The sequence below is a fragment of the Bombina bombina genome, chromosome 2 (genome assembly GCF_027579735.1).
Source record: "Bombina bombina isolate aBomBom1 chromosome 2, aBomBom1.pri, whole genome shotgun sequence".
Lineage (NCBI taxonomy): Eukaryota > Metazoa > Chordata > Amphibia > Anura > Bombinatoridae > Bombina > Bombina bombina.
In genome coordinates, this window is record NC_069500.1 from 651,026,712 (window position 1) to 651,053,326 (window position 26,615).

The following is a 26,615-nucleotide window of genomic DNA, read 5'->3' on the forward strand; positions in this document are numbered from 1 at the left end:
ATTTAAAGGATGCGTATCTACATATTCCTATCCACAAGGAACATCATCGGTTCCTAAGGTTCGCATTCCTGGACAAACATTACCAGTTCGTGGCGCTTCCTTTCGGATTAGCCACTGCTCCAAGGATTTTCACAAAGGTACTAGGGTCCCTTCTAGCTGTGCTAAGACCAAGGGGCATTGCTGTAGTACCTTACTTGGACGACATTCTGATTCAAGCGTCGTCCCTTCCTCAAGCAAAGGCTCACACGGACATCGTCCTGGCCTTTCTCAGATCTCACGGATGGAAAGTGAACGTGGAAAAGAGTTCTCTATCCCCGTCAACAAGGGTTCCCTTCTTGGGAACAATTATAGACTCCTTAGAAATGAGGATTTTTCTAACAGAGGCCAGAAAAACAAAACTTCTAGACTCTTGTCGGATACTTCATTCCGTTCCTCTTCCTTCCATAGCTCAGTGCATGGAAGTGATCGGGTTGATGGTAGCGGCAATGGACATAGTTCCTTTTGCGCGCATTCATCTAAGACCATTACAACTGTGCATGCTCAGTCAGTGGAATGGGGACTATACAGACTTGTCTCCGAAGATACAAGTAAATCAGAGGACCAGAGACTCACTCCGTTGGTGGCTGTCCCTGGACAACCTGTCACAAGGGATGACATTCCGCAGACCAGAGTGGGTCATTGTCACGACCGACGCCAGTCTGATGGGCTGGGGCGCGGTCTGGGGATCCCTGAAAGCTCAGGGTCTTTGGTCTCGGGAAGAATCTCTTCTACCGATAAATATTCTGGAACTGAGAGCGATATTCAATGCTCTCAAGGCTTGGCCTCAGCTAGCGAGGGCCAAGTTCATACGGTTTCAATCAGACAACATGACAACTGTTGCGTACATCAACCATCAGGGGGGAACAAGGAGTTCCCTGGCGATGGAAGAAGTGACCAAAATCATTCTATGGGCGGAGTCTCACTCCTGCCACCTGTCTGCTATCCACATCCCAGGAGTGGAAAATTGGGAAGCGGATTTTCTGAGTCGTCAGACATTGCATCCGGGGGAGTGGGAACTCCATCCGGAAATCTTTGCCCAAGTCACTCAGCTGTGGGGCATTCCAGACATGGATCTGATGGCCTCTCGTCAGAACTTCAAAGTTCCTTGCTACGGGTCCAGATCCAGGGATCCCAAGGCGGCTCTAGTGGATGCACTAGTAGCACCTTGGACCTTCAAACTAGCTTATGTGTTCCCGCCGTTTCCTCTCATCCCCAGGCTGGTAGCCAGGATCAATCAGGAGAGGGCGTCGGTGATCTTGATAGCTCCTGCGTGGCCACGCAGGACTTGGTATGCAGATCTGGTGAATATGTCATCGGCTCCACCTTGGAAGCTACCTTTGAGACGAGACCTTCTTGTTCAGGGTCCGTTCGAACATCCGAATCTGGTTTCACTCCAGCTGACTGCTTGGAGATTGAACGCTTGATTTTATCGAAGCGAGGGTTCTCAGATTCTGTTATCGATACTCTTGTTCAGGCCAGAAAGCCTGTAACTAGAAAGATTTACCACAAAATTTGGAAAAAATATATCTGTTGGTGTGAATCTAAAGGATTCCCTTGGGACAAGGTTAAGATTCCTAGGATTCTATCCTTCCTTCAAGAAGGATTGGAAAAAGGATTATCTGCAAGTTCCCTGAAGGGACAGATTTCTGCCTTGTCGGTGTTACTTCACAAAAAACTGGCTGCTGTGCCAGATGTTCAAGCCTTTGTTCAGGCTCTGGTTAGAATTAAGCCTGTTTACAAGCCTTTGACTCCTCCTTGGAGTCTCAATTTAGTTCTTTCAGTTCTTCAGGGGGTTCCGTTTGAACCCTTGCATTCCGTTGATATTAAATTATTATCTTGGAAAGTTTTGTTTTTAGTTGCAATTTCTTCTGCCAGAAGAGTTTCAGAATTATCTGCTCTGCAGTGTTCTCCTCCTTATCTGGTGTTCCATGCAGATAAGGTGGTTTTACGTACTAAACCTGGTTTTCTTCCAAAAGTTGTTTCTAACAAAAACATTAACCAGGAGATTATCGTACCTTCTCTGTGTCCGAAACCAGTTTCAAAGAAGGAACGTTTGTTGCACAATTTGGATGTTGTTCGCGCTCTAAAATTCTATTTAGATGCTACAAAGGATTTTAGACAAACATCTTCCTTGTTTGTTGTTTATTCCGGTAAAAGGAGAGGTCAAAAAGCAACTTCTACCTCTCTCTCTTTTTGGATTAAAAGCATCATCAGATTGGCTTACGAGACTGCCGGACGGCAGCCTCCCGAAAGAATCACAGCTCATTCCACTAGGGCTGTGGCTTCCACATGGGCCTTCAAGAACGAGGCTTCTGTTGATCAGATATGTAGGGCAGCGACTTGGTCTTCACTGCACACTTTTACCAAATTTTACAAGTTTGATACTTTTGCTTCTTCTGAGGCTATTTTTGGGAGAAAGGTTTTGCAAGCCGTGGTGCCTTCCATTTAGGTGACCTGATTTGCTCCCTCCCTTCATCCGTGTCCTAAAGCTTTGGTATTGGTTCCCACAAGTAAGGATGACGCCGTGGACCGGACACACCTATGTTGGAGAAAACAGAATTTATGTTTACCTGATAAATTACTTTCTCCAACGGTGTGTCCGGTCCACGGCCCGCCCTGGTTTTTTAATCAGGTCTGATAATTTATTTTCTTTAACTACAGTCACCACGGTACCATATGGTTTCTCCTATGCAAATATTCCTCCTTAACGTCGGTCGAATGACTGGGGTAGGCGGAGCCTAGGAGGGATCATGTGACCAGCTTTGCTGGGCTCTTTGCCATTTCCTGTTGGGGAAGAGAATATCCCACAAGTAAGGATGACGCCGTGGACCGGACACACCGTTGGAGAAAGTAATTTATCAGGTAAACATAAATTCTGTTTTCTTTTTGCAAGTAATATATAATAAATAATAGTAATACTATTGCTTCAGGTCTGGGCAGGTTCACAAAGGATTTAGAAAAAGAAACTTCTATTATCCTATATTACATATGATTCTTTGATGTCTTGTTTGTTGTAAATTACACCACTGACCTGTTAACATTTTTGCTGGAAACAAGAAAGGGACTAATTTGATTATTTTTTGTGCTTATTATGCAAGTTGTTTCACAATTTACCACCAATGTTATATATACAGTGTTAAAACACTTCCTAGGGTACAGTTTAGATGAATCTTTCATGATTAAAGTAAAACATGCAATTGTTCTGTTATTATGCTTTGCTGATGAGCATACTTAAGTAGACTAAGTGGTGTGCATGGGTCTTGAGAACTATATGGTATCAGTGTTTGCATCAATGTTTTTAAATACAAATAGTGCATGCTATTGTGCCTACCTAAGTATGTGTTTCAACAAAAGATACCCACAGAACTAAAGAAATGTTATAAGTAAACTAGAAAGTATTTTCAAAATGTCATGCTCTGTCTTAAAGACAGTATACACCAATTTTCATATAACTGCATGTAATAGACACTACTATAAAGAAGAATATGCACAGATACTGATCTAAAAATACAGCATAAAACCGTTTAAAAAACTTACTTAGAAGCTCCCAGTGTAGCACTGTTGAAAAGGTTAGTCTGGGACACCCACATAAAGGGGCTATATAGCAAAAAGAGAAGACGCTCCCCCCCTCCCCTTGCATATGAAAATACTTTTTACACAAACAGGAGCAAGCTGGAGTAGGTATATATCAGTATTCTTCTAAAACTTTGATGCTTGGTTAGGAGTCTGAAAATCAGCGCAATGTTATTTAAAAATGAGCAAAACTATACTTAAAAAAAAAAAAAAAAAAAGCTGTATTGGCTAAATAGATGGATCATCTACAAAACATTTACGCAAAGAAAAATCTAGTGTATAATGTCCCTTTAATGAAGTTTAATTTTTACTTACACGTCCCTCTAATTCCCATGGATAGTATTGTTTTAGATTTTAAAAGACAGCTGTCTTGTTATGATTTTCTAAAAAAATATTTTATTGAACATTTTAAAATAAAAAATGCTGGATTATATTTAGCAATTATTGCTGTATTTGCAGATACTGTATCTGAAAATCTGTTTTTGAGTAATATTTCCAAGTTCATTTGCTGCCACACAGTGGCTTGACATGAGAATGCAATTTAGACAATGCTTTGCAAGTAGAGTTTATATTAACAAAACACAGATACTGTGTATTGAATTAGTGAATGATTGAATTAACCCCTTAAGGACCGGGTATTTTAGACTAAAACTTTCCCAAAAGACCAGAGCATTTTTGCCATCACTACTTTTTTATATTTACCTATCTAAACTATATTTTTTTTTTAGTAGACAACCCAACGTATTGATCTTGGCCCATTTTGGTATATTTCATGCCACCATATTACCGCCAAATAGTTGTAAATGCTTCTCTGGGATCCCCTTTGTTCAGAAATAGCAGGCATATATGGCTTTGGCATTGCTTATTGGTAATTAGAAGGCCGCTAAATGCTGTTGCGCACCACACTTGTATTATGCCCAGCAGTGAAGGGGTTAATTAGGAAGCTTGTAGGGTTAATTTTAGTTTTAGTGTAGATATCAGCGTCTCATCTGACACATCTCACCTTTGATCCCTCCCTGACCCCTCTCAAACAGCTCTCTTCCCCACCTCACAATTGTCACCGCCATCTTAAGTACTGGCAGAAAGGCTTCCCGGTAGTGTGGCGTATCGGTCCCACCCTCCTCCTACAGCGATAGGCTGCCCACCCGCCTCCCTCCTCAACCACCCACCCACTGGCACCACCACAGTCCGATGCAGAGAGGGCCACAGAGTGGCCCTCTCTGCATTGGTAACAATGCAAATCTATTTCTGCAGTCCCCCACTTGTGGGGCATGCAGAAATAGCGGGATCTCACAATTTTGAGCAAGATTGCGGCAGAGAGAAGCCCAGGACTGCAGGGCTTAAAGGGACATAAAAACCCCAAAAAATTATTTTGTGATTCAGAGAGAGAATACAATTTTAAACAACTTTCAAATTTACTTCTATTATTTAATCTGTTTTATTCTCTTGCTATCATTTGTTGAAGGAGCAGCAATGCACTAATGGTTTCTAACTGAACAAATAGGTGAGACAATTACAATCATTATATATACAGCCACCAATCAACAGCTAGAGCCTAGGTTCTCTGCTGCTCCCGAACTTGCCTAGATAAACCTTTCAACAAAGGATAACAGAAGGAAACTAAATAATAGAAGTAAATTGGAAAGTTGGTTGAAATAGTATTCTCTATCTGAATCATGAAAGAAAATATTTGGGTTTCATGTCCCTTTAAGCCTTTCGTTTCAGGGCTAAAGTGCCTTCATCGGAACAGCTGTTCCAATGTAGACAAATTGAAACCACGCCATCGTGCACACGCTGGTTGTTAAGGGGTTAACTTCCTAGAATTTCTAAATGAAGAGTTCTTGTCTAAATACATGGAGTCTTAATACAATTGCTTTTGCATACAGTGCCTGTTTTATATTCCAGAATGGATTTCATTTTCAGAAATGTTATTGGCATGATTGTATTTTGTTAAGAATATTTAATTATTTTTTTTTAATGAAAACGTAAAAAGGAGGGCTTAGGATGTTCTATATTTATTAACTCATAAAAAATGTATGAGAACCTTATTGTGATACACTTAAAGGGACACCGAACCCAAATTTTTTATTTCATGATTCAGATAGAGCAGGCAATTTTAAGCAACTCTCTAATTTACTCCCATTATCAATTTTTCTTTGTTCTCTTGCTATCTTTATTTGAAAAAGGCATCTAAGCTTTTTTTTTTTGGTTCAGAACTTTGGATAACACTTTTTAATTGGTGGATGAAATTATCCACCAATCAGCAAGAACAACCCAGGATGTTCTCCAAAAATGGGCCGGCATCTAAACTTAGTTAGATTCTTGCATTTCAAATAAAGTTAGCAAGAGAATGAAGAAAATTTGATAATAGGAGTAAATTAGAATGTTGCTTAAAATTTTATGCTCTATCAGAATCACGAAAGAAAAAATTTGGGTTCAGTATCCCTTTAATTTCTCCTTTTTTTGACATGATCTTTTTATTTTGCTCCTTATAATAGGTCTCAGCTGATATACATCATAAGGAGAAATTCTAAATAACTACAGTATATTTAAAGCTTCCAATTTACTTCTGTTATTAAAATTTACTTAAAAGGGACATGAAACCCAAATTTTTTCTTTCATGATTTAGGTAGAACATACAATTTTGAACAACTTTCCAGTTTACTTCTATTATCAAATTTGCTTCATTCTCTTGGTATCATTTGTTGAAGAAGCATTAATGCACTACTGGCTTCTAACTGAACACATGGGTGAGCCAACGACAATCGGTATATACGGTATATGCAGCCACCAATCAGCAGCTAGAACCTAAGTTATTTACTGTTCCTGAGCTTACCTAGATAAACCTTTCAGCAAAGGATAACAAGAGAAGGAAGCAAATGAAATAATAGAAGTAAATTGGAAAGTTGTTTCAAATAGTATGCTCTGTCTAAATCATGAATGTCTAATTATGACTTCACTGCCCATTTAAACACAAAATGTAATTAACCTCTTTGCATCATTAGGACGTTCTATGCCATCCTAACAACGCTGGGCTTTAACACCGTTGTCATAGTATGGAACGTCCTACCTTATATGGCGTCCTGCAGCCTCCTCCTTTCATGAAATGAAAATTGGACTGGGGGACTTGCCTAGCAGTATAGGCAGCCCCCCATGATCCAGTCTGGGCCTTGAAATCACATGATCATTTACATTTTCCAGCAAGTGTTTACATCAGTACTTCAATCTAAGCACTCCCCCCCCAGTATGAAAGGGTTAATTCCAATCATCCATAACAAAATGTATCTCATTGTTCTCTACCGCAAATCCTCATTACAGTCTATGGGAAGTTTTGTAGATAAATCATTTTATACATTTTTCTACAGGATTGTTATAAATGTCTTTGTTTAACCCCAACAAGGGGATTAAACAAATAGCTTAACCCTTTCGTGACAGGGTTAAAGTGCCTACATCGGAACACCTGTTCTGATGTAGACAAATTGAAACTACGCGATCGTGCATACGATCGCGAGATTTCAATTATTGGATCGCATCTGGGGGGCGTCCCTACAACCCTAGGAACACCCTCCAGACCGCGATCAAGTCCTAGAAGCACAGAAGGCTTCAGGACAGCCGTTAGCTATGACGTTCTATTCCGTCATAACGGCTTTAAAGCCCAGTGTAATTATGACGGAATAGAACGGCATAACTGCATTAAAAGGTTAAGTGCTCACATTGTATCTCCAGAGCATAACATGGTTGGTAAGCAAGTTATGTAGATACCAATCACCTATGGTGTCCTGCACAGGTGCTCTAATGTCTTTTGGCTCTGGTCAGGAGTTTAACTATGTGTTTAATCCCTTTGTTGAGGTCAAACACACCATTTAAAAGGGACACTGGTGCTAAAACAGAACATCGCAGTTAAAGGGACATTAAACACTTTTGAGATGATAATATAAAATGATAAATCGTAAAAGTATGCATTATACTTTTCAGGTCCTGTTAGAAATGGAAGTGCCAGAATACTGATATATTCAACACAGCCATTATATAGCTGTCCCTAATTGGCCACAACAGAGAGGGTAACATAAGTTACAACATGGCAGCTCCAATTGTTTATAGACACTAAAACTTTACACTTAACTTGTCACTATTTTAACAGCTAATGATACTTTAAAAAAAATAAATCTACATGTTATTCTCTATCTAGCATTTATTTAGCGTTTAATGTCCTTTTGAAGTAGTTTACTTTTCTATTACAATGTACTTTTAGGAGAATAAGTACATTTAAACACACTTGTTTCCCTTTTGTCATTTTCAGAAAGAGATGACGTCACGAATGTGTCAGTGAAGACAGAAATTTGCTAACAACGAAGACAACACCAGATTTCCCTTTTGAGTATGGTTCATCCTTGGCAGCCATGAACGGACTGAAATTGAATCCTTGGACCTCCAGAATGCACGTACTTCCTTTCAAATACAGGGACCAATATAAAGTGCCCATCGTAGAATAATTCTTCAAAGCTGCTAAGCACATTCCTGTGGAGGATATGGATGTAATACGAATACAATACGTCCAATGAGCTGCTGCAATTCATTGCTAGATAACATTTAAAAAAGAAAAAAAAACAACATTTTTTTTAATTTTATTTTCTAATGAATTTTCTTAAGAATTTTCTAATATTAATTGTAAGAATAGATCTTTTTTTTTTTTTATAAATGATTAGTGTTAACTGTAAATGTTTTCCTTTGTGAAATTGTATTACTATAAAAAATGTGGTCTAATTAAGCATACATCTAATTGCACAGTCTTAAAGGGACATTAGTAAATAAATAAATCTGTGACCATCTGGCCCCAGTTTATAATTAGGAACTATTATTTAATATATCTCTATTAAAATGTTTACTTCTGTATTATGGTAGGTTCCTTTGAGATCGTCAGGCTCCTGCACATCTCTGGCAGCAATCAGAACATTTCAAAACTTTGATTGGTGCAAATGCACCATGAAAATGGAGGCAATGTTCAAACTAAATCACTGTTCCCTCACCAGGTAGGGTACAGAAATAAAAATAACAGGATATAAAAGTACATTTTCTAATAAAGATATGTTCTATAACTATTCCTAACATGACTATAGGCTCAGGTAGACCTAGTTTTTGTTTTCATTTTTATCTCCCTTTAAAGGGACATTTTAGTGTAGAAAATAACTGCAATTTTGTTAAGAGCATTTAATTTTTACACTCCTTTACATTATGATGGGTTAAATGCACATGGAAGTCATAATTAAACTTTCATGTATTTTTAAACACTTTTAAATTCACATATTGTATCAAATTAACTTTTTTTTTACTCTTGGTATTCTTTGTTGAGAAGCATATGCACATATGCTCAGCAGCAGAAATGCACTACTGGGAGTTAACTGGCAACTACACACATTTGTCTCCTATCATTGGTTTACCAGATATGTTTTTAACCTTTTAACGCCGGTAGGACGTTGTATTTAGTCCGAATTTTGCTGGGCTTTAGTGCCGAAGAACGAAATACAACGTCCTAACCGCTTGGCTTTCCTGAGGTATTTGGAGACCCTCCTGAGGTACGGAGGGTCTCCAAATATGCCAAAAATTCCTTTATTACAAAATTATGTCCATAACAGGGTCAAAAGAGCACGATGTTTCGGGGCATATGCCCCTTAATCATGAGTTTAAGAAAATGGACAGATCCACCTGTTTAAATAGGCACCTGGGATTAACCCTTATATTCTATGTGCACAACTTACACTAAATCTAACAGCACCATCTAGTGAATTTATTAAGGAGAATCTAATACAAACAAAACAGCTATGAAACCTGCAGAAAGTATCAATACATTGTGATAAGGTACACAAGTTACCTAAAATACAAACAAACTCCAACATAATCAATAATCAATCACTGGTGAGATACAAAATTACCACACCATTAGTTACATATTATACAATTTTTACAAATAAAACAAAAACCAACTATAGACTAATCAAACAGATGATCCTAAAGAACCTTTTCTCTTGTAACTTTCTTATAAGTAGAAATTAGAAAACCTAAGCAAAGGAGAAAATAGAACAAGCTCAACATGTATATATTACACAAAATATATCATAAAATTATCTTAATAAAATGCCGACCAATTAATCTCTCTATTCATTCCTGATGGGATCACGGTCTGGAGGGCTTGCCTAACATCATAGGGACGCCCCCTGATGTGATCCCATAATTGAAATCTCGTGATCACGTGCACGATCGCAAGATTTCAATTTGTTTACATCGGAACAGTTGTTCCGATGTAGATACGTTAACTCTGACACGAAAGGGTTAATCCCTTTGCAGGGGCTAAACACAGTTACATGCAAACAATAATAAAATGCTCCAACAAATTAGTCTTTTATTTTGCACTTTTATGCCCCTTTAAATGCATAATTAGAGCTGTGCATGAGAATCAGGCATACATTCATATGCTCCAATCACTGGTGGGGGGTATTCCAGTGTTACTTTGTGTTTAACCTTTTTTTTGAAGGAGTTGAATACACAGTAAAGTAAGAGAATTTATTTCAAAATCAAAATGTTTTAACCACAAAAAAGGGCATTTTTACACGATTGTCTCTTTTAACACAGCCCTAGCCTTCCTATTTTTACTTTATATTTGGAATAATGATTCAGTTTGCCAACAGCCATCCTTAGCTATCATGTCTCTTGTGAACACTGATTTCCAAAATGTCAGCGTTATATAACCTAATAGCAAAGATGGTTTGCAAATAATGTGATTGGCAAAACATACATAACCATTTTGTTCATTTTTGGTGTGTGTTGTGTTTGGGGGTATTGCAGTGATGGGTATATGTATGGGGGTTCCCTATAGCGATAGGGAGTTTTGGGGAGCTGGGGTTTGTGGTATGGGAAGTCCCAATTAGGAATGATCACAAAGGGGGATAAGTTGTGTAGTGGGTTGGGCTATTGGGTCTCGGTAGGTTTTATTATGATGAGGTGCAAGATCAGATATGGCTCTGATTGAACAGGTATAATTAATAGCAGGTAGGGTTAAAGAACATTCAATACAAAACTTAAGAATGTTTAGAGTGTCTAATTTGCATTTGTACATGATTATTTGTATGAGTCATAAGACAAGTTAATCACTATAGTGTCACAACTGCATTTGCATAATGATGAACAAGTACTAACAAAAATGATCTCTCACAATTCAAAAGTTTTACTAAAACCCATCGCTGTAGGTAGCAGAGAACATCTGTTCAAGGGCTAAGTCCATTCCATTTGTATAAAGTCACACTGGTAAGGTTACTCCACACACAGACATTTCATATGATTGTTCAAATCATTTATAGGCAATTTGGATGTGAGAATGTCCCTATTAAATGTTGGCTAATGTTTAGCATATTCAATCCCATATGACTTTCCTCTGAAGATGATCTGTCAATTTCACATTGATTTATCTGCTTTTCTAGCAGTCTTGTTAAAAAGAGAGCAAAAGGGTAGAAAGAAGGTGCCTTTATACAAATACACTGGTGTAATAAGATTGTGTTTGATTTAAACGGTGTATGTACTAAAAATACCTTAAACTAAAGCTATTCATTGCAACAATATACATGATAACACTTTTACCTACTTCATGCCTTGTATTGCAACTTACCACCTGCAGAATATTAAAATAGAAAACAGTCACTAGCCATTTTGTTACTGGTAGCAGTTAATTTAATAGCTGCAGTTTTCTTCCTTGTGTAATGTTTAAAGCCATATTGTTATGCACAATATAATCATTTTCATTGCTTTCTCTCAAGTCCCATATCCTCCAAAGGACATTACACAACTTTTGCTTTTGTGGGAAAATTGTGCTTTATCCAACACTCACTAGAAAAGCCAGAAACCAAAATCAGTAACCTAGGGCACTGGTTTTCAAACCTGTCGTCAGGCCTCCCTAACAGGCAACATTTCGAGGATAACCAACCTAGATCACAGGTGAAATAATCAGCTAAGTAATCATGGTTATTTTACCTGCTCTCATCAAAGGCAATCTTGAAAACCTGGCCTGTTGGGGGGCCTGAGGAAAGGTTTGAAAACTAGTGACCTAGGCTTTCAAAATGCTGCAAATTGTTTAACCTCTTAACCACTGCCAACTTACCCTGTACGTCGGCAGGTCGTTCGCATACCCCCTTATATGTACCTGAAAATAGTGCAGGTATTGCAGATGCTGGCAAGACTAAGCTATATCAGTCATGAGGGGTTAAACCAGCTATTTTATTTGCAGCATTTTCAGGTTACAGAAGTTTCTTGTTGACCTCTATAGGGTGCATCAGCCAAGCATAATTTTGCACAGAAAATCAAAAGTTGTTGATTTCCCTTTAAGAGTTTGCCATGCAAAATCTTCAAACTCAACCCGTGTTTTTTGGCTTCTTTTTAATGTGATTGTAGTGTGCTATCCCACAGGACATGACACCCCAACTCTTCTTTAAGGCTCAGAACATGCAATTGTAAACAACTTTCTAATTTGCTTCTATTTTCAAATTTAGTTTGTTGAAAATCAGGGAGATAAGCTCAGGAGCATTCACATATCTGCAGCACTATATGGTAACAGTTTTGTAAGAATGTTATACATTAGTAAGACCACTAGATGGCAGCACTATTTCCTGTCATGTAGTGCTTCAGACAAGTGCGCGCTAACTACCTAGTTATCTCTTCAACCAAGAATAGTATGAGAAGGAAGCATATTTAATAATAAAAGTAAATTGGAAACATTTTTAAAAAATTGTATGCTCTGTATGAATCATGAAAAAACAACACCATTTTGGCTTTCATATCCCTTTAAAGCATGTACGTACCCCACAGAGCTGTGTATACAGTAAACCTGCAACAAGTAATTTACCGACATTCAGAAAAACTGAAAACAAACAATGTTTTTGTAAACCCAAAAAAGCAAAAATATAGATAGCTACAGAAAAAGGAAACAGATAATGATTCAGTCTTCCATGTCTTTTCTTTGCACACTCCATAAATTAATATTGTTTAACATTTTGTTATCATTTATGTTCATTTTTACATTACATTTTTAAAAATATAGAAACATTTAGTTTCATCATCAAATAATATTCAGATAATATGAACAATCATTTTTTTTTTAATTAAACTACAAAGTGATTGTGTTTGTTAAATATTTGTACAGACTTGTTTTTAGTTTATATTGTAAAGAAACCGCCACTCTACATGAAACAGGCAAACAATAGTAAGGCTAATAGATTGAAATAACACTAAAAAGCCTTCTTGATGCAATGTATCTGTTGGGTTTTCATATTGCGTAGTCATAAGAAAGCAATGTGAAAACAAGGTTTTGTTAGAACTATTTGAATGGAGTTTTGAATTCAAGGCAATGCCAGTTTATAACATTCTAAAATTCTCTTTCTTTTCCACTAAAATATGACTAAAGCACATTTCAGCTTTACATAACATTAGATCTGATGTGCATCCCAAGTGAAGGTATATATATGTATGTATATATATATATATATATATATATATATATATTCCAGTTGTATTTTGCCTTAGAGAGAGACCCATAATTCATTGCTGAACAAAGTAATACTGAGAATACAGAAACTAGCAAATCACAGGACACATAAAAATAGCTGCTGTATTTGGTTTATTAATTAAATATTCTGAACTTGATTCATGCTAACTTAACCATGCAATAACTAGACAAAGTAATTATTTTTGTAGAATCTTTTTAAATAATTCTTACTGTTATTCTAACTATAAAGGACACATTTTAAGCTATAGAGTCAGTTAATTCAAAATGTAACCTAGGTGGGCCCAGAAACAGCAATCCACTACTGGGAGCTAGCTGCTGATTGGTGGGTTAACCTACATTCCTCTTGTAACTGGCTCATCTGATGTTTGGTTAAAATTGTATGCTCTAAATCCTGAGTAACTATCTTCGCCTGCTCCTAGAACGAGGTAAATAAATACTGGGAGGATCAGGGAAGTAGGAGGGATATTAAAGCTCTTGCTCTATGGTGTCTTTGCCCCCTCCTGGTGACCCGGTGATGAATTCCCAACACTAAGGAATCTTTGACTCTCACCACCATAAGAAAGAAATTGGTTTCATGTCCCTTTAACTTTTAAAATGTTAATGTTTTCACTCCTCCCTCTGGAATGCAGAACCCTGATCTTACTACATGTTGCATAACGATTGGTGAATATGCACATTTATACATCTTCCTAACTAGCTATAGCAAGGAACTAAAATAAACAAAATTCAAGAGCTGGTTTAAGGAGGGTGTCCTGGGAGTGAAAACGAATGCAAACTTTGCTTAAAAAAAATATATGACACTTAATTTGTATGCAGATCTTTTGCAATGCAGGTACTAATATCTGGTGTACAAATTAAGAGAAAAAAATGAATGTCCATTTAAATATGTTGACAGAATGTGCAACAACCAATTAAGGAATGGTAAAGTTTTAACAAAATAATTTTATTACAGTAAAATAAAGTGTAAGGTAGACTGGTTACAATAAAACAGGGTCAATATTTCTCTTCTTAATTTATAATCTCAGGATAAGACATCTCAAACAAGTATTTATGGAGCTGGGCACATTTTTTTTTTCTTTCTAAAAGTGGAAATTACATGATTTATTTATTAACATGATTACAATTAATTGTTTGTATAATTTTCATGTGAGACTAGCTGTAAATAATTCTCAGCACTAGTTTGTCATTTGTAAGGTAAATTTACCATTTCTAATATGATTTATATTTGGTCAAGTTTTTTCATTGTATGAAACATTTCTTTAATTATTTTCATTTGTTTGATTATAAAGTAGAGTTTTTGTGGAAATGATGGTTGTAAGAATGGTTAGCAATAACATGAAATATTGTCATGATCTAAACCAATAAAAAGTTTTTATACTTTACTGAAAAATATTTGCTTATTTACATGCCTCGTTGATAAGACTCTGTATAAATATATACTATGATCATTGAAACTGTTCCGAGGCCGAGATGCAATTTATCTTAATACTTAAAAAAAAACAAAAAAACAAATGAGTGCTTTATATAACCAATAATCAAATTCCAATATCTAGGTGTTTATGTTAAAGGGACAGTCAAGTCCAATTTTTTTTTCATGATTTAAACAGGGCATGCAATTTTAAACAACTTCCCAATTTACTTTTATCACCAATTTTGCTTTGTTCTCTTGGTATTCTTAGCTGAAAGCTAAACCTAGGAGGTTCATATGCTAATTTCTTAGACCTTGAAGACTGCCTCTAATCTGAATACATTTTGACCACTAGAGGGCATTAGTTCACATGTTTCATATAGATAACATTGAACTCATGCACGTAAAGTGACCTAGGAGTGAGCACTGATTGGCTAAACTGCATGTCTGTCAAAAGAACTGAAATAAGGGGGCAGTCAGCAGAAGCTTAGATACAAGATAATTACAGAGGTAAAACGTGTGTTATTATAACTGTGTTGGTTATGCAAAACTGGGGAATGGGTAATAAAGGAATTCTTTTACTTTTTAAACAACAAAAATTCTGGTGTTGACTGTCCCTTTAATATCAGCTGCAGACAAAAGGAAATATTTATAGATTTTAGTTAGCTGGAAAGAAGGAATCTTTTTTTTTTTTTTTCATTTTCAATTTATAAATAAAACAAATTCTATAAGTAGAACATGGTGCATAGTAGCAATTTATTTTAGTTTGTAAGAGCATGAAATTAAGACTATTGCCCCTGCACTTCTATGTGTTTAACCCCCTCAAAGTACCAATCAGGACCTGCAAAGCACTGTTAGTCCTGAACGGAAACTGACGCTAGTCAGCAGCGCTAGTTGCATGACTCATATGTAGAACTAGCACTGCTGATTGGATCAGTGGTAATTTCCCCTCTGGACCTACAGTGCTCTGCATGCCCCGTTCAGTACTTTACGGGGTTAAACACACAGTAGCTATAGCATGTCATTTTCACCTATTATGCCCTTTAATAGCAACATGACCTTGGCTAGCCTTGTCTGCAGACTCAAGCCCAGATTTTCTCCTACAAACAAGGCAAATAGTGGGGGTGCAGCAAACCAGATATTTTGTTTTTAATAGTATTAGACTTGGCTATGTTATTCTATAGCAAGATAAAATATCTGTACTGTAATGACATTATGACAAGCAAGGTGATTAAAGTCAGTTAACCCATCCTATCTATATATGCAATATAACCAGAACTTTAGGTTTTCTAACACAAGGTAAACACACAAAATACTGTACCAAACTGAATTTTCATAGGTGTTTTCCGAGGCCTAACCAGGAAACAAAATATATGTGGCCCTGCCAGCTAATTAAGGCAATACTGATGATGACTGTTTAAACATTTTTTTTTAATTGGAATTAAACACATTAAAGTGCAAAATTAATGTGTTAGAGCATTTTATAATTGCACTATTGGTTACCTACAACTATGGGTTTAACCCCTACAAAGGTATTAAATACAGTTGAAGTCAGTTTTGGAGCAGCATTGGATAGAAGGACCTTGCTGAACACATCTGTTGAGTCAATGACACTAGACTTGAGCCACCAATAACCAGCTAGCTCCCAGTTGTCTTGCTGCTTTTTAGTCTATCTAGGTATGTCTTTCAACAAAGAATATCAAGAGAAAGAAGAATGTTTGAGAAGTCTTACCACTGCATGCTCTATCTAAATCATGAAAGTTATAATTTTAAGGAAAACACCTATTGACAATTATAAATGATGATCAGATTTTAGTTGTGTAAGCTTTTATAACTTAAATGTGTGATTTGAACTATATTTTGACCTTTCCATTAAACAAGGAAATAAAAGCTAAGTAAATAGTGTAAATATGAGGCACTAGTGACAACATGAAACCATTAGCCGATTGGTTGTGCATCCGGTGACCTCATAGAGACATGGACCAATCAGATTGATGCAGTAACGGCCGAGGGCAGATATGCTCCAGAGAGTTCTGTTCTAATCAGAACCTTGGACACCGCAACCGCCTCTGGGAACCTAACTATGGGTCCCACCCCCCACAACGTGCTTTTAAAAGTTGTCAAGACAGGATGTGTGCGCGGATAATAATCTGACAGACAAATGTTTGTCGGACTAACAGTCCGGTCTGTCTGAGAAACTTTAAAAGGACGTTGTGGGGGTGAGACCCATGGTTAGGTTCCTAGAGAGGGTTGCCGCACCTGAGGTTTTGATTAGAACTCTCTGGAGCGTATATCTGTCCTACGTTATCGCATGATCTGATTAGTTCATGTCTCCGTGAAGTCACCGGATGCACAACCAATCGGATAATGGTTTCATGGTGTCGCTAGCGCCTAGTGTGTAAATATGCCAAAATGAGTATACACTTGATCAAGATGACTGACGTGAAAACTTGTTTTTCGAAACTACTGGAATGGAGTTAAACATTCTTTAGAGGTGTTTTGTAAAGGTCTTTGTGAAGTTTAACAGACCCACATTATTAGCAAACCTTTGTTCAGACCAAAAATAAAGAAAATAGCATTGGTGTAATCTGCTTCAGTTCTATTTAAAGGGTAAACACCTTGTAATTACATTTTTCTGCAGTCCTCCAATAGATTAACAGAAGAGACCAAATGTTATTAAAGCAGATTAATGCCCTTTTCTTCAATGGTTTTGGTCAAATTATACCCATCACTGTCCTTGTTGGATGAAACCAATCCAGACTTGAGTCTGGAGATTACAGTTTGTCAGTGAAAAGATAAAATAAATAACTAAAGTATATTACAAAGTTGTTTTATTATGCATAATTAAACCTTTTATATTACAACCTCATATTATGATAGTATGTTCCTTTAAGTTCACCTAAAGCCAAAAACGACATACCATAGCCAACAAATAACTCCCAGATTTCTGCTGTTTAATGTCAAATCTGGCCCTGCAGGGTTTACTACTCTGCAGAAACACTTGAAAGTCTCAGCTACAGTGAATCAGCATTAAAACATTTCAGCATGAGCAATCACTTGGCAAGATGCTTCCCTGTATTCCTATATGCATAGTTATACACCCATCCCCTTAAGGTAATGGTACATTTCAGATTTTAAGAATGTTGCAATGAAAAACATAAATTATGCTTACCAGATAATTTCCTTTACTTCTGTACAGGGAGAGTCCACAGCTGCATTCCTTACTTGTGGGAAATACTGAAACTGGCCACCAGGAGGAGGCAGACACCCCAGCCAAAGGCATAAATACCTCCCCCACTTCCCTCATCCCCCAGTCATTCTGCCGAGGGAACAAGGAACAGCTGGAGAAATAGTGTGAAAAAGGTGCCAGAACAACAAGTTAAAATTTAGGGCCGCCCATCGGAGAACACAGGCGGGAGCTGTGGACTCTCCCTGTACAAGTAAAGGAAATTATCTGGTAAGCATAATTTATGCTTTTGTTCTTAATACAGGGAGAGTCCACAGCTGCTTTCCTTACTAGTGGAAAATTATATCCAAGCTCCAGAGGACACTGAATGCTAACAGGAGGGCAAAAGGAGAGGCGGTCCCCATCTGAGGGCACCACAGCCTGCAAAACCCTTTCTCCTGAAGGCTGCTTCAACAGAAGCAAAAACACGTTAAAAATTTAGGAAAAAGAATGTAAGGAGGATCAGGTAGCCACCCTTCAAATCTGATTCATAGAGGCCTCATTTTTGAAGACCCAAGAGAACGTCACTGCTCTCGTAGAATGAGCCGGAATCCTCTGAGGAGGCTTGAGTCCCGCTGTCTCATATACCAAGTGGATGATACTCCTCAACTTAAGGATAAGGAAGTCAAAGAAGCCATCTGACCCTTACGCTTCCCAGATAGATAACAAAAAGGCACGATCCCTATTATGTAGTAAACTTTTCTTTGAGAAGAAGGAATAGGACATAAGAGAGGAAACACAATTTCTTGATTGAAGTTGCGATTTGACACAACCTTAGGAGGAAATCTTGACTAGGTTCATAGAACAGCCTTATTATTGTGGAACACCAGAAAAGGAGGGTTGCATTGCAAGGCCACAATCTTAGAGACTTCTGCATGCAGAAGCAATATTTAGATGGAAAGGAATCTTCCAAGATAACAACTTAATGCCAACCTCATGCATAGGTTCAAAAGAAGCCCAAATGCAAGACCTTAAGAACAAAATCCAAGGAGGAGCATCAGATCGACAAACCAGCCTGATCATAGTCAGAGCCCTAACAAAAAACTGTACGTCCGGAAGATCAACGAGCCTCTTGTGCAGTAAAACAGACAGGGCCAAAACTGTCCAAACAAGGAACTAGCTAAGAGGCCCTTCTCCAGACCATCCTGGAGGAAGGAAAGAATCCTGGCAGACTTGAGTAGTGTGCCAGGATGAACCACGCTCTTCACAGAAAAAGGAGGTTCTCCACACCTATGATAGATGACGAGGAACCGGCTTACGCGCTTGAAGGAGAGGACCATAACCTCTCAGAAAACCCTCTCTTGTCTAAGACTAAGCGTCAATCTCGCAGTCCGCCTCAGAGACATAAGATTTGATGAAGCAAAAGGGCCCTTTTTCAAGCAGATCCATGCGACAAGGTAACCTTCATGGAGGGGAAGACGACATCCCCACTAAATTGCGAACCACGATCTTCGTGGGCCGCGATGGAGCAATCAGTATTACCGACACCCGCTCCTGCTAGGTTCGAGCCACCACTAGAGGAAGGAGTGATATGGCAGAAAAAGAGAAATTGTATTGAACTTCCAAGGCACCACTAATGCATCCATTAGCTCCGCCTGAGGATCCCTGAACCACGACCCATCTGTGAGTAACTGGGCATTGAGCCGGGACGTCCTGAGACTTTCATCCGGCGTCCCTTTCCAGTTCCAATATCCGAAACCCCTTGGATGGAGACCTTATCCCCAGATAAAGGGAATGTCTATAGAGAACATCCTTCCCGGATGACCACACCCGGAGAGTGGATCGCTGACAGCGAGCAGTAGGGGGCCGTCGCCCACTACCAAACCTGAGATACTACCCTCATCGCTAGGGAGTCTCTTGATCCCCTCAGATGGAGATCTAAGCCACCGAGAGTAAGACTGACTAGAATCTATAAACTGAGCCTAACCTAGTAGTCTAAACCCTCAGAGCAAAAAGATTGCCTGAAGATCCATAAAGTTAATCGGGAGGGAAACCCATGCCCTCTTGGCATGCCCTCACCATCCTGACGGACTTGCGACCAAAGTCAAAACCGCCCTGTATGAATTAAGATGTCGCTCCTGACAAGGAGATCTGGACAAAGACACTAGAGAGAGCGATTTTCTCAACCAGTAGTCCAGGTAAATCTGTTAAGACAGATCTGAAACAGCGCTGCTCCACTGCCTCAGCATACACCGAGCCTCGGCTGAGATGAGACCTGGCAAACGGAATGAAGTCCAAGATGGACCCCATGACAAATCATCACAACCCAACACAGAGCCAGCGATGGCCTGAAGGAGGTCTGGAGGGCACGACCTGATGAAGCTTACTCATAACTTCACAAGTCCGATAGAAATTTCTTCATCTCTATGAAGACTAATATAGCATCCAGGAATCCACCCTGGTGCCTACACCAGAGAACTCTGGTCTAGATATTCTTCTATCCCTGAGGATTGAGGAAGATAGGTGAAAACCCTAAAGGTCTTCTATAAGATGAGACGATGGCGATTGAACCAGAAACGTCTAGACAGGGGAAGCTACCGCTAGATCTGGCAACTGCCAAAAGAAACCCTAGATTCCTAAAAGGCTCTAGAAGCAGAAGCGAGACCAAACCAGAAGGAGCAATGTACTGGAAGTGTTGATCCAGAAATGTCAACCTTAGGAACAGGAAATGTTCCCCGAGGAGGAATGAAAAGGTATGATATCCATCCTCAACAGTGATCCTGCCCTGCTCTTCCCGTAACAAGGGTAGAGTGGACCTTATAGTCTCCATCTGGAACAAGGAGACATGATAAGCATGCTTAATAACTTTAGGACCACGAGAAAAAAAACCCAGTTTGAATAAAAACAAAACTGTCTCTCAAACCTCACTCTGCAATAGGCACCGGGACAATGACTCCAAAGGAGAACAAAACCTGCACCCACCTGAAATGGCTTCCCTCTCTCTTTCTGGAAGACAGAATCAAGAGAAGGAAAACTGCCCTGGGAGGCTGAGGTTTGAAGCCTAGCTATGACCTCTAGGACCCATGGATCCTGTACGTCCCTGAATCAAGTGTCAGAAAAGAGCGATAGTCAGTCCCCAGCATGATCCAAGATAGAACCTGGAACTGACCCCTCCTGCCAACCTAGGTTAGGTGGGCCTCTGCTCTGCTTGGACTTATTCCAGGACTGAGTCGGCTTCCAAAAACACTTGGATTGCTCAGGCTTAGCAGAGGTATCCGACGCTGGGCTTTACCCGCACTAAAAGAATAAGAGAAAGAAATTTGTCTCTCAGATTCGCTCTCTAATCAAACGGTAAAAACTGCAGAATAGCGGAACCAAATTAAATCTCTCTCTCAAGCAGAAGGAAAGATTAGATTCAGAAGTCATATCTGTCAGAGCGATTCAAGGCCTGAACAGAAAAAACCTGAAGCCCTAGCATTGGGGCTAGTAATCTGCAAAAGTCCCAGATAAAATAATTATAAGCTCCAAGGCCTTAATTCTTTCTTGAAAATATCGAGGGAACCATCACCTCGAAATGAGATGCTTCAATAGGAAGTCTCCAGAAACTGCGACAACCTAAGTCGTCAGTACATAAATATCCCTTGTGATGAAACATCTTCATAAAAAGAGTTTCCACTTATAACCAAGAGCTCTAAGAATAAACTATCCTTATAGGAAAACAAAAAGCAAGCGCACAAAAAGTGTTAGTCAAATAGGGGTGGGCAACACACAACCCCCCTATAGAGCCAGGAACTTGGAATCTTAAAAAGGAAATAAACGAAAAGGAAGAGGATCTCCATCCTTCCCCACCCGCCTTAATCAAATTCGCCATCTGATTTAGTTATCTGAGATTCGACTGGCAGATCAGTACTAGGAATCTAATATCGGCAAAACTTCTCTTAGAAGTGAGCATAGGCGAGCTACTCTAAATCTAAAAGCAAAATCCTCCTCTGCCGGAGGAATAGAAGTAGCAAGCTCCGACCCAGAAGGTCCGTACTCTCAAGCTTTAGAGAGAACCGCATCCTCAGATGACTGATCGGATACAACCGTCAATTTACATGATGCTCCCTGGTCAGGAGTGCATGGATTAAACCTTTGTTTGCGCGTAGCAGTACGAGGCAAAGCGGCTAAGGCTGCAGACATCGCCATACGGAACTGCGCAGTAACGTCTGTAGGAAAAAAGCCCCCTCCAGGTGGAGGATTAGAGGTGCAAGGTGAAGCTGCATGAGTAGGATCAGATGAATGTAGGGGGACACACCTCACGAGACGAAGAGTCCTCAGAGGTGGAAGGTTCAGTGGCATCTAACAGACAGTATAGAGAAAACTTGCTCCTCTCCGTAGTCACTCGGTCAGAAATAGGAAATGGAAACCGTGACCACTCCCGGTCACACGGTGTGCAATGCAGGACCGCCCCTTCTAAAGGAAAAGTGTGCCAAGCTTAATAAAACTGCGCAGCTCTCAAAGTAAGATAGCAATCTGTACGTTCCATATCAGCCTATGAGCCCAAAACATCTCACACATATAACGCAGCATAAATCACATAAACAAATATGAACAACATCTCAGTGTTCAACAATCCCCCTCAGGAGATATTAACCCTTGATTCCATAAAGATAAAGGAGTCCCACTGTGACCCTGTCTTCTAGTGTTAACAAATGTGTAAAAAATGAAACTATCTTACCGGAATCTAAGCTGTGGAAAAGAAACACGGTCCTTCAAGTGTGACAGACTGTAGCATCGCTTCTGACATGGACTTGAGTGAAGAAAGCAGTCAGTGAAACTCGTCAACACTGATGGCTTAGGAGCTGTTAATAAGATGGCTGGATGGTTTCGCAGAAAGACTCTCCCTGCATCTCCAGACCCTAACTTTCGTCAATGCTCTCACTGAGAGGCTGAAGCATCACTTGAAGAAATATTCAATGCTTATTTATTGGGACATCATAAAAACATAATTTATGCTTACCTGATAAATTTATTTCTCTTGTAGTGTAGTCAGTCCACGGGTCATCCATTACTTATGGAATATATCTCTTCCCCAACAGGAAGTTGCAAGAGGATCACCCAAACAGAGCTGCTATATAGCTCCTCCCCTCACATGTCATATTCAGTCATTCGACCAAAACCAGACGAGAAAGGAGAAACCATAGGGTGCAGTGGTGACTGGAGTTTAATTAAAATTTAGATCTGCCTTAAAGACAGGGCGGGCCGTGGACTGACTACACTACAAGAGAAATACATTTATCAGGTAAGCATAAATTATGTTTTCTCTTGTTAAGTGTAGTCAGTCCACGGGTCATCCATTACTTATGGAATACCAATACCAAAGCTAAAGTACACGGATGAAGGGAGGGACAAGGCAGGAACTTTAAACGGAAGGAACCACTGCCTGAAGCACCTTTCTCCCAAAAATAGCCTCCGAAGAAGCAAAAGTGTCAAATTTGTAAAATTTAGAAAAAGTGTGAAGTGAAGACCAAGTTGCAGCCTTGCAAATCTGTTCAACAGAGGCCTCATTTTTAAAGGCCCAGGTGGAAGCCACAGCTCTAGTAGAATGAGCTGTAATCCTTTCAGGAGGCTGCTGTCCAGCAGTCTCATAGCTAAACGTATTATGCTACGAAGCCAAAAAGAGAGAGAGGTAGCCGAAGCCTTTTGACCTCTCCTCTGTCCAGAGTAAACGACAAACAGGGAAGAAGTTTGACGAAAATCTTTAGTTGCCTGCAAATAGAACTTCAGGGCACGGACTACGTCCAGATTATGCAAAAGTCGTTCCTTCTTTGAAGAAGGGTTAGGACACAATGATGGAACAACAATCTCTTGATTGATATTCCTGTTAGTAACTACCGTAGGTAAGAACCCAGGTTTAGTACGCAGAACTACCTTGTCTGAATGAAAAATCAGATAAGGAGAATCACAATGTAAGGCAGATAACTCTTCGAGCCGAGGAAATAGCCATCAAAAACAGAACTTTCCAGGATAACAGCTTGATATCAATGGAATGAAGGGGTTCAAATGGAACGCCTTGAAGAACGTTAAGAACTAAGTTTAAGCTCCACGGCGGAGCAACAGTCTTAAACACAGGTTTAATCCTAGCTAAAGCCTGACAAAAAGCCTGAACGTCTGGAACTTCTGCCAGACGTTTGTGTAGAAGAATAGACAGAGCAGAAATCTGTCCCTTTAACGAACTAGCAGATAAGCCCTTTTCTAAACCCTCTTGTAGAAAAGACAATATCCTAGGAATCCTAACCTTACTCCATGAGTAACTCTTGGATTCGCACCAATATAAATATTTACGCCATATCTTATGGTAAATTCTTCTGGTAACAGGTTTCCTAGCCTGTATTAAGGTATCAATAACCGACTCCGAGAAGCCACGCTTTGATAGAATCAAGCGTTCAATCTCCATGCAGTCAGCCTCAGAGAAATTAGATTTGGATGGTTGAAAGGACCCTGAATTAGAAGGTTCTGTCTCAGAGGCAGAGACCATGGTGGACAGGACGACATGTCCACTAGGTCTGCATACCAGGTCCACGCAGGCGCTATCAGAATCACTGAAGCTCTCTCCTGTTTGATCTTGGCAATCAATCGAGGAAGCATCAGAAATGGTGGAAACACATAAGCCATGTAAAAGACCCAAGGGGCTGTCAGAGCATCTATCAGCACCGCTCCCGGGTCCCTGGACCTGGATCCGTAACAAGGAAGCTTGGCGTTCTGGCGAGATGCCATGAGATCCAGATCTGGTTTGCCCCAATGATGAATCAGTTGAGCGAAGACCTCCCGATGAAGTTCCCACTCCCCCGGATGAAAAGTCTGGCGACTTAGAAAATCCGCCTCCCAGTTCTCCACGCCTGGGATGTAAATCGCTGACAGGTGGCAAGAGTGAGACTCTGCCCAGCGAATTATCTTTGAGACTTCCAACATCGCTAGGGAACTTCTGGTTCCCCCTTGATGGTTGATGTAAGCCACAGTCGTGATGTTGTCCGACTGAAATCTGATGAACCTCAGTGTTGCTAACTGAGGCCAAGCTAGAAGAGCATTGAATATTGCTCTTAACTCCAGAATATTTATTGGGAGGAGTTTCTCCTCCTGAGTCCATAATCCCTGAGCCTTCAGGGATTTCCAGACTGCGCCCCAACCTAGAAGGCTGGCGTCTGTCGTTACAATTGTCCAATCTGGCCTGCAAAAGGTCATCCCCTTGGACAGATGGGGCCGAGAAAGCCACCATAGAAGAGAATATCTGGTCTCTTGATCCAGATTTAGCAGGGGGGACAAATCTGAGTAATCCCCATTCCACTGACTTAGCATGCACAATTGCAGCGGTCTGAGATGCAGGCGCGCAAATGGTACTATGTCCATTGCCGCTACCATTAAGCCGATTACTTCCATGCACTGAGCTACTGACGGGTGTGGAATGGAATGAAGGACACGGCAAGCATTTAGAAGTTTTGATAACCTGGCCTCCATCAGGTAAATTTTCATCTCTACAGAATCTATAAGAGTCCCTAGGAAGGGAACCCTTGTAAGTGGTAATAGAGAACTCTTTCCCACGTTCACCTTCCACCCATGCGACCTCAGAAATGCCAGAACTATCTCTGTATGAGATTTGGCAGTTTGAAAACTTGACGCTTGTATCAGAATGTCGTCTAGGTACGGAGTCACCGCTATGCCTCGCGGTCTTAGTACCGCCAGAAGTGAGCCCAGAACCTTTGTAAAGATTCTTGGAGCCGTAGCTAATCCGAAGGGAAGAGCTACAAACTGGTAATGCCTGTCTAGGAAGGCAAATCTTAGGTACCGATAATGATCCTTGTGAATCGGTATGTGAAGGTAGGCATCCTTTAAGTCCACTGTGGTCATGTACTGACCCTCTTGGATCATGGGAAGGATGGTTCGAATAGTTTCCATTTTGAATGATGGAACTCTTAGGAATTTGTTTAGGATTTTTAAGTCCAAGATTGGTCTGAAGGTTCCCTCTTTCTTGGGAACCACAAACAGATTTGAATAGAATCCTTGCCCGTGTTCCGTCCGCGGAACTGGGTGGATCACCCCCATTAGTAAGAGGTCTTGTACACAGCATAGAAACGCCTCTTTCTTTATTTGGTTTGCTGATAACCTTGAAAGATGAAACCTCCCTTGTGGAGGAGAAGTTTTGAAGTCCAGGAGATATCCCTGAGATATGATCTCCAACGCCCAGGGATCCTGGACATCTCTTGCCCAAGCCTGGGCGAAGAGAGAAAGTCTGCCCCCCACTAGATCCATTTCCGGATAGGGGGCCCTCTCTTCATGCTGTCTTAGGGGCAGCAGCAGGTTTCTTGGCCTGCTTGCCCTTGTTCCAGGACTGGTTAGCTTTCCAGCCCTGTCTGTAACGAACAACAGCTCCTTCCTGTTTTGGAGCGGAGGAAGTTGGTGCTGCTCTTGCCTTGAAGTTACGAAAGGCACGAAAATTAGACTGTTTGGCCTTTGATTTGGCCCTGTCCTGAGGTAGAGCATGGCCCTTTCCTCCCGTAATGTCAGCTATAATTTCTTTCAAGCCGGGCCCGAATAAGGTCTGCCCTTTGAAAGGAATATTAAGCAATTTAGATTTAGAAGTCACGTCAGCTGACCAGGATTTAAGCCATAGCGCTCTGCGTGCTTGGATGGCGAATCCGGAGTTCTTAGCCGTAAGTTTGGTTAAATGTACGACGGCATCAGAAACAAATGCGTTAGCTAGCTTAAGTGCTTTAAGCTTGTTCATAATTTCATCCAATGGAGCTGTGCGAATGGCCTCTTCCAGAGACTCAAACCAGAATGCCGCCGTAGCAGTGACAGGCACAATGCATGCAAGGGGCTGTAAGATAAAACCTTGTTGAACA

General features: G+C 39.9%; 1 protein-coding gene across 1 annotated transcript in view; it reads left to right on the forward strand.

The window, feature by feature from the left end:
* MOB3B (MOB kinase activator 3B) overlaps positions 1-14,549 on the forward strand; it is a 241,058-nt gene extending 226,509 nt beyond the window's left edge. Inside the window, exon 4 of the mRNA XM_053702591.1 lies at positions 7,913-14,549. Coding sequence (XP_053558566.1) covers positions 7,913-7,942 — 30 coding nt within the window. The 3' untranslated portion in view covers positions 7,943-14,549. The remainder of the gene's footprint in view (positions 1-7,912) is intronic.
* The last annotated feature ends 12,066 nt before the right edge of the window (positions 14,550-26,615 follow it).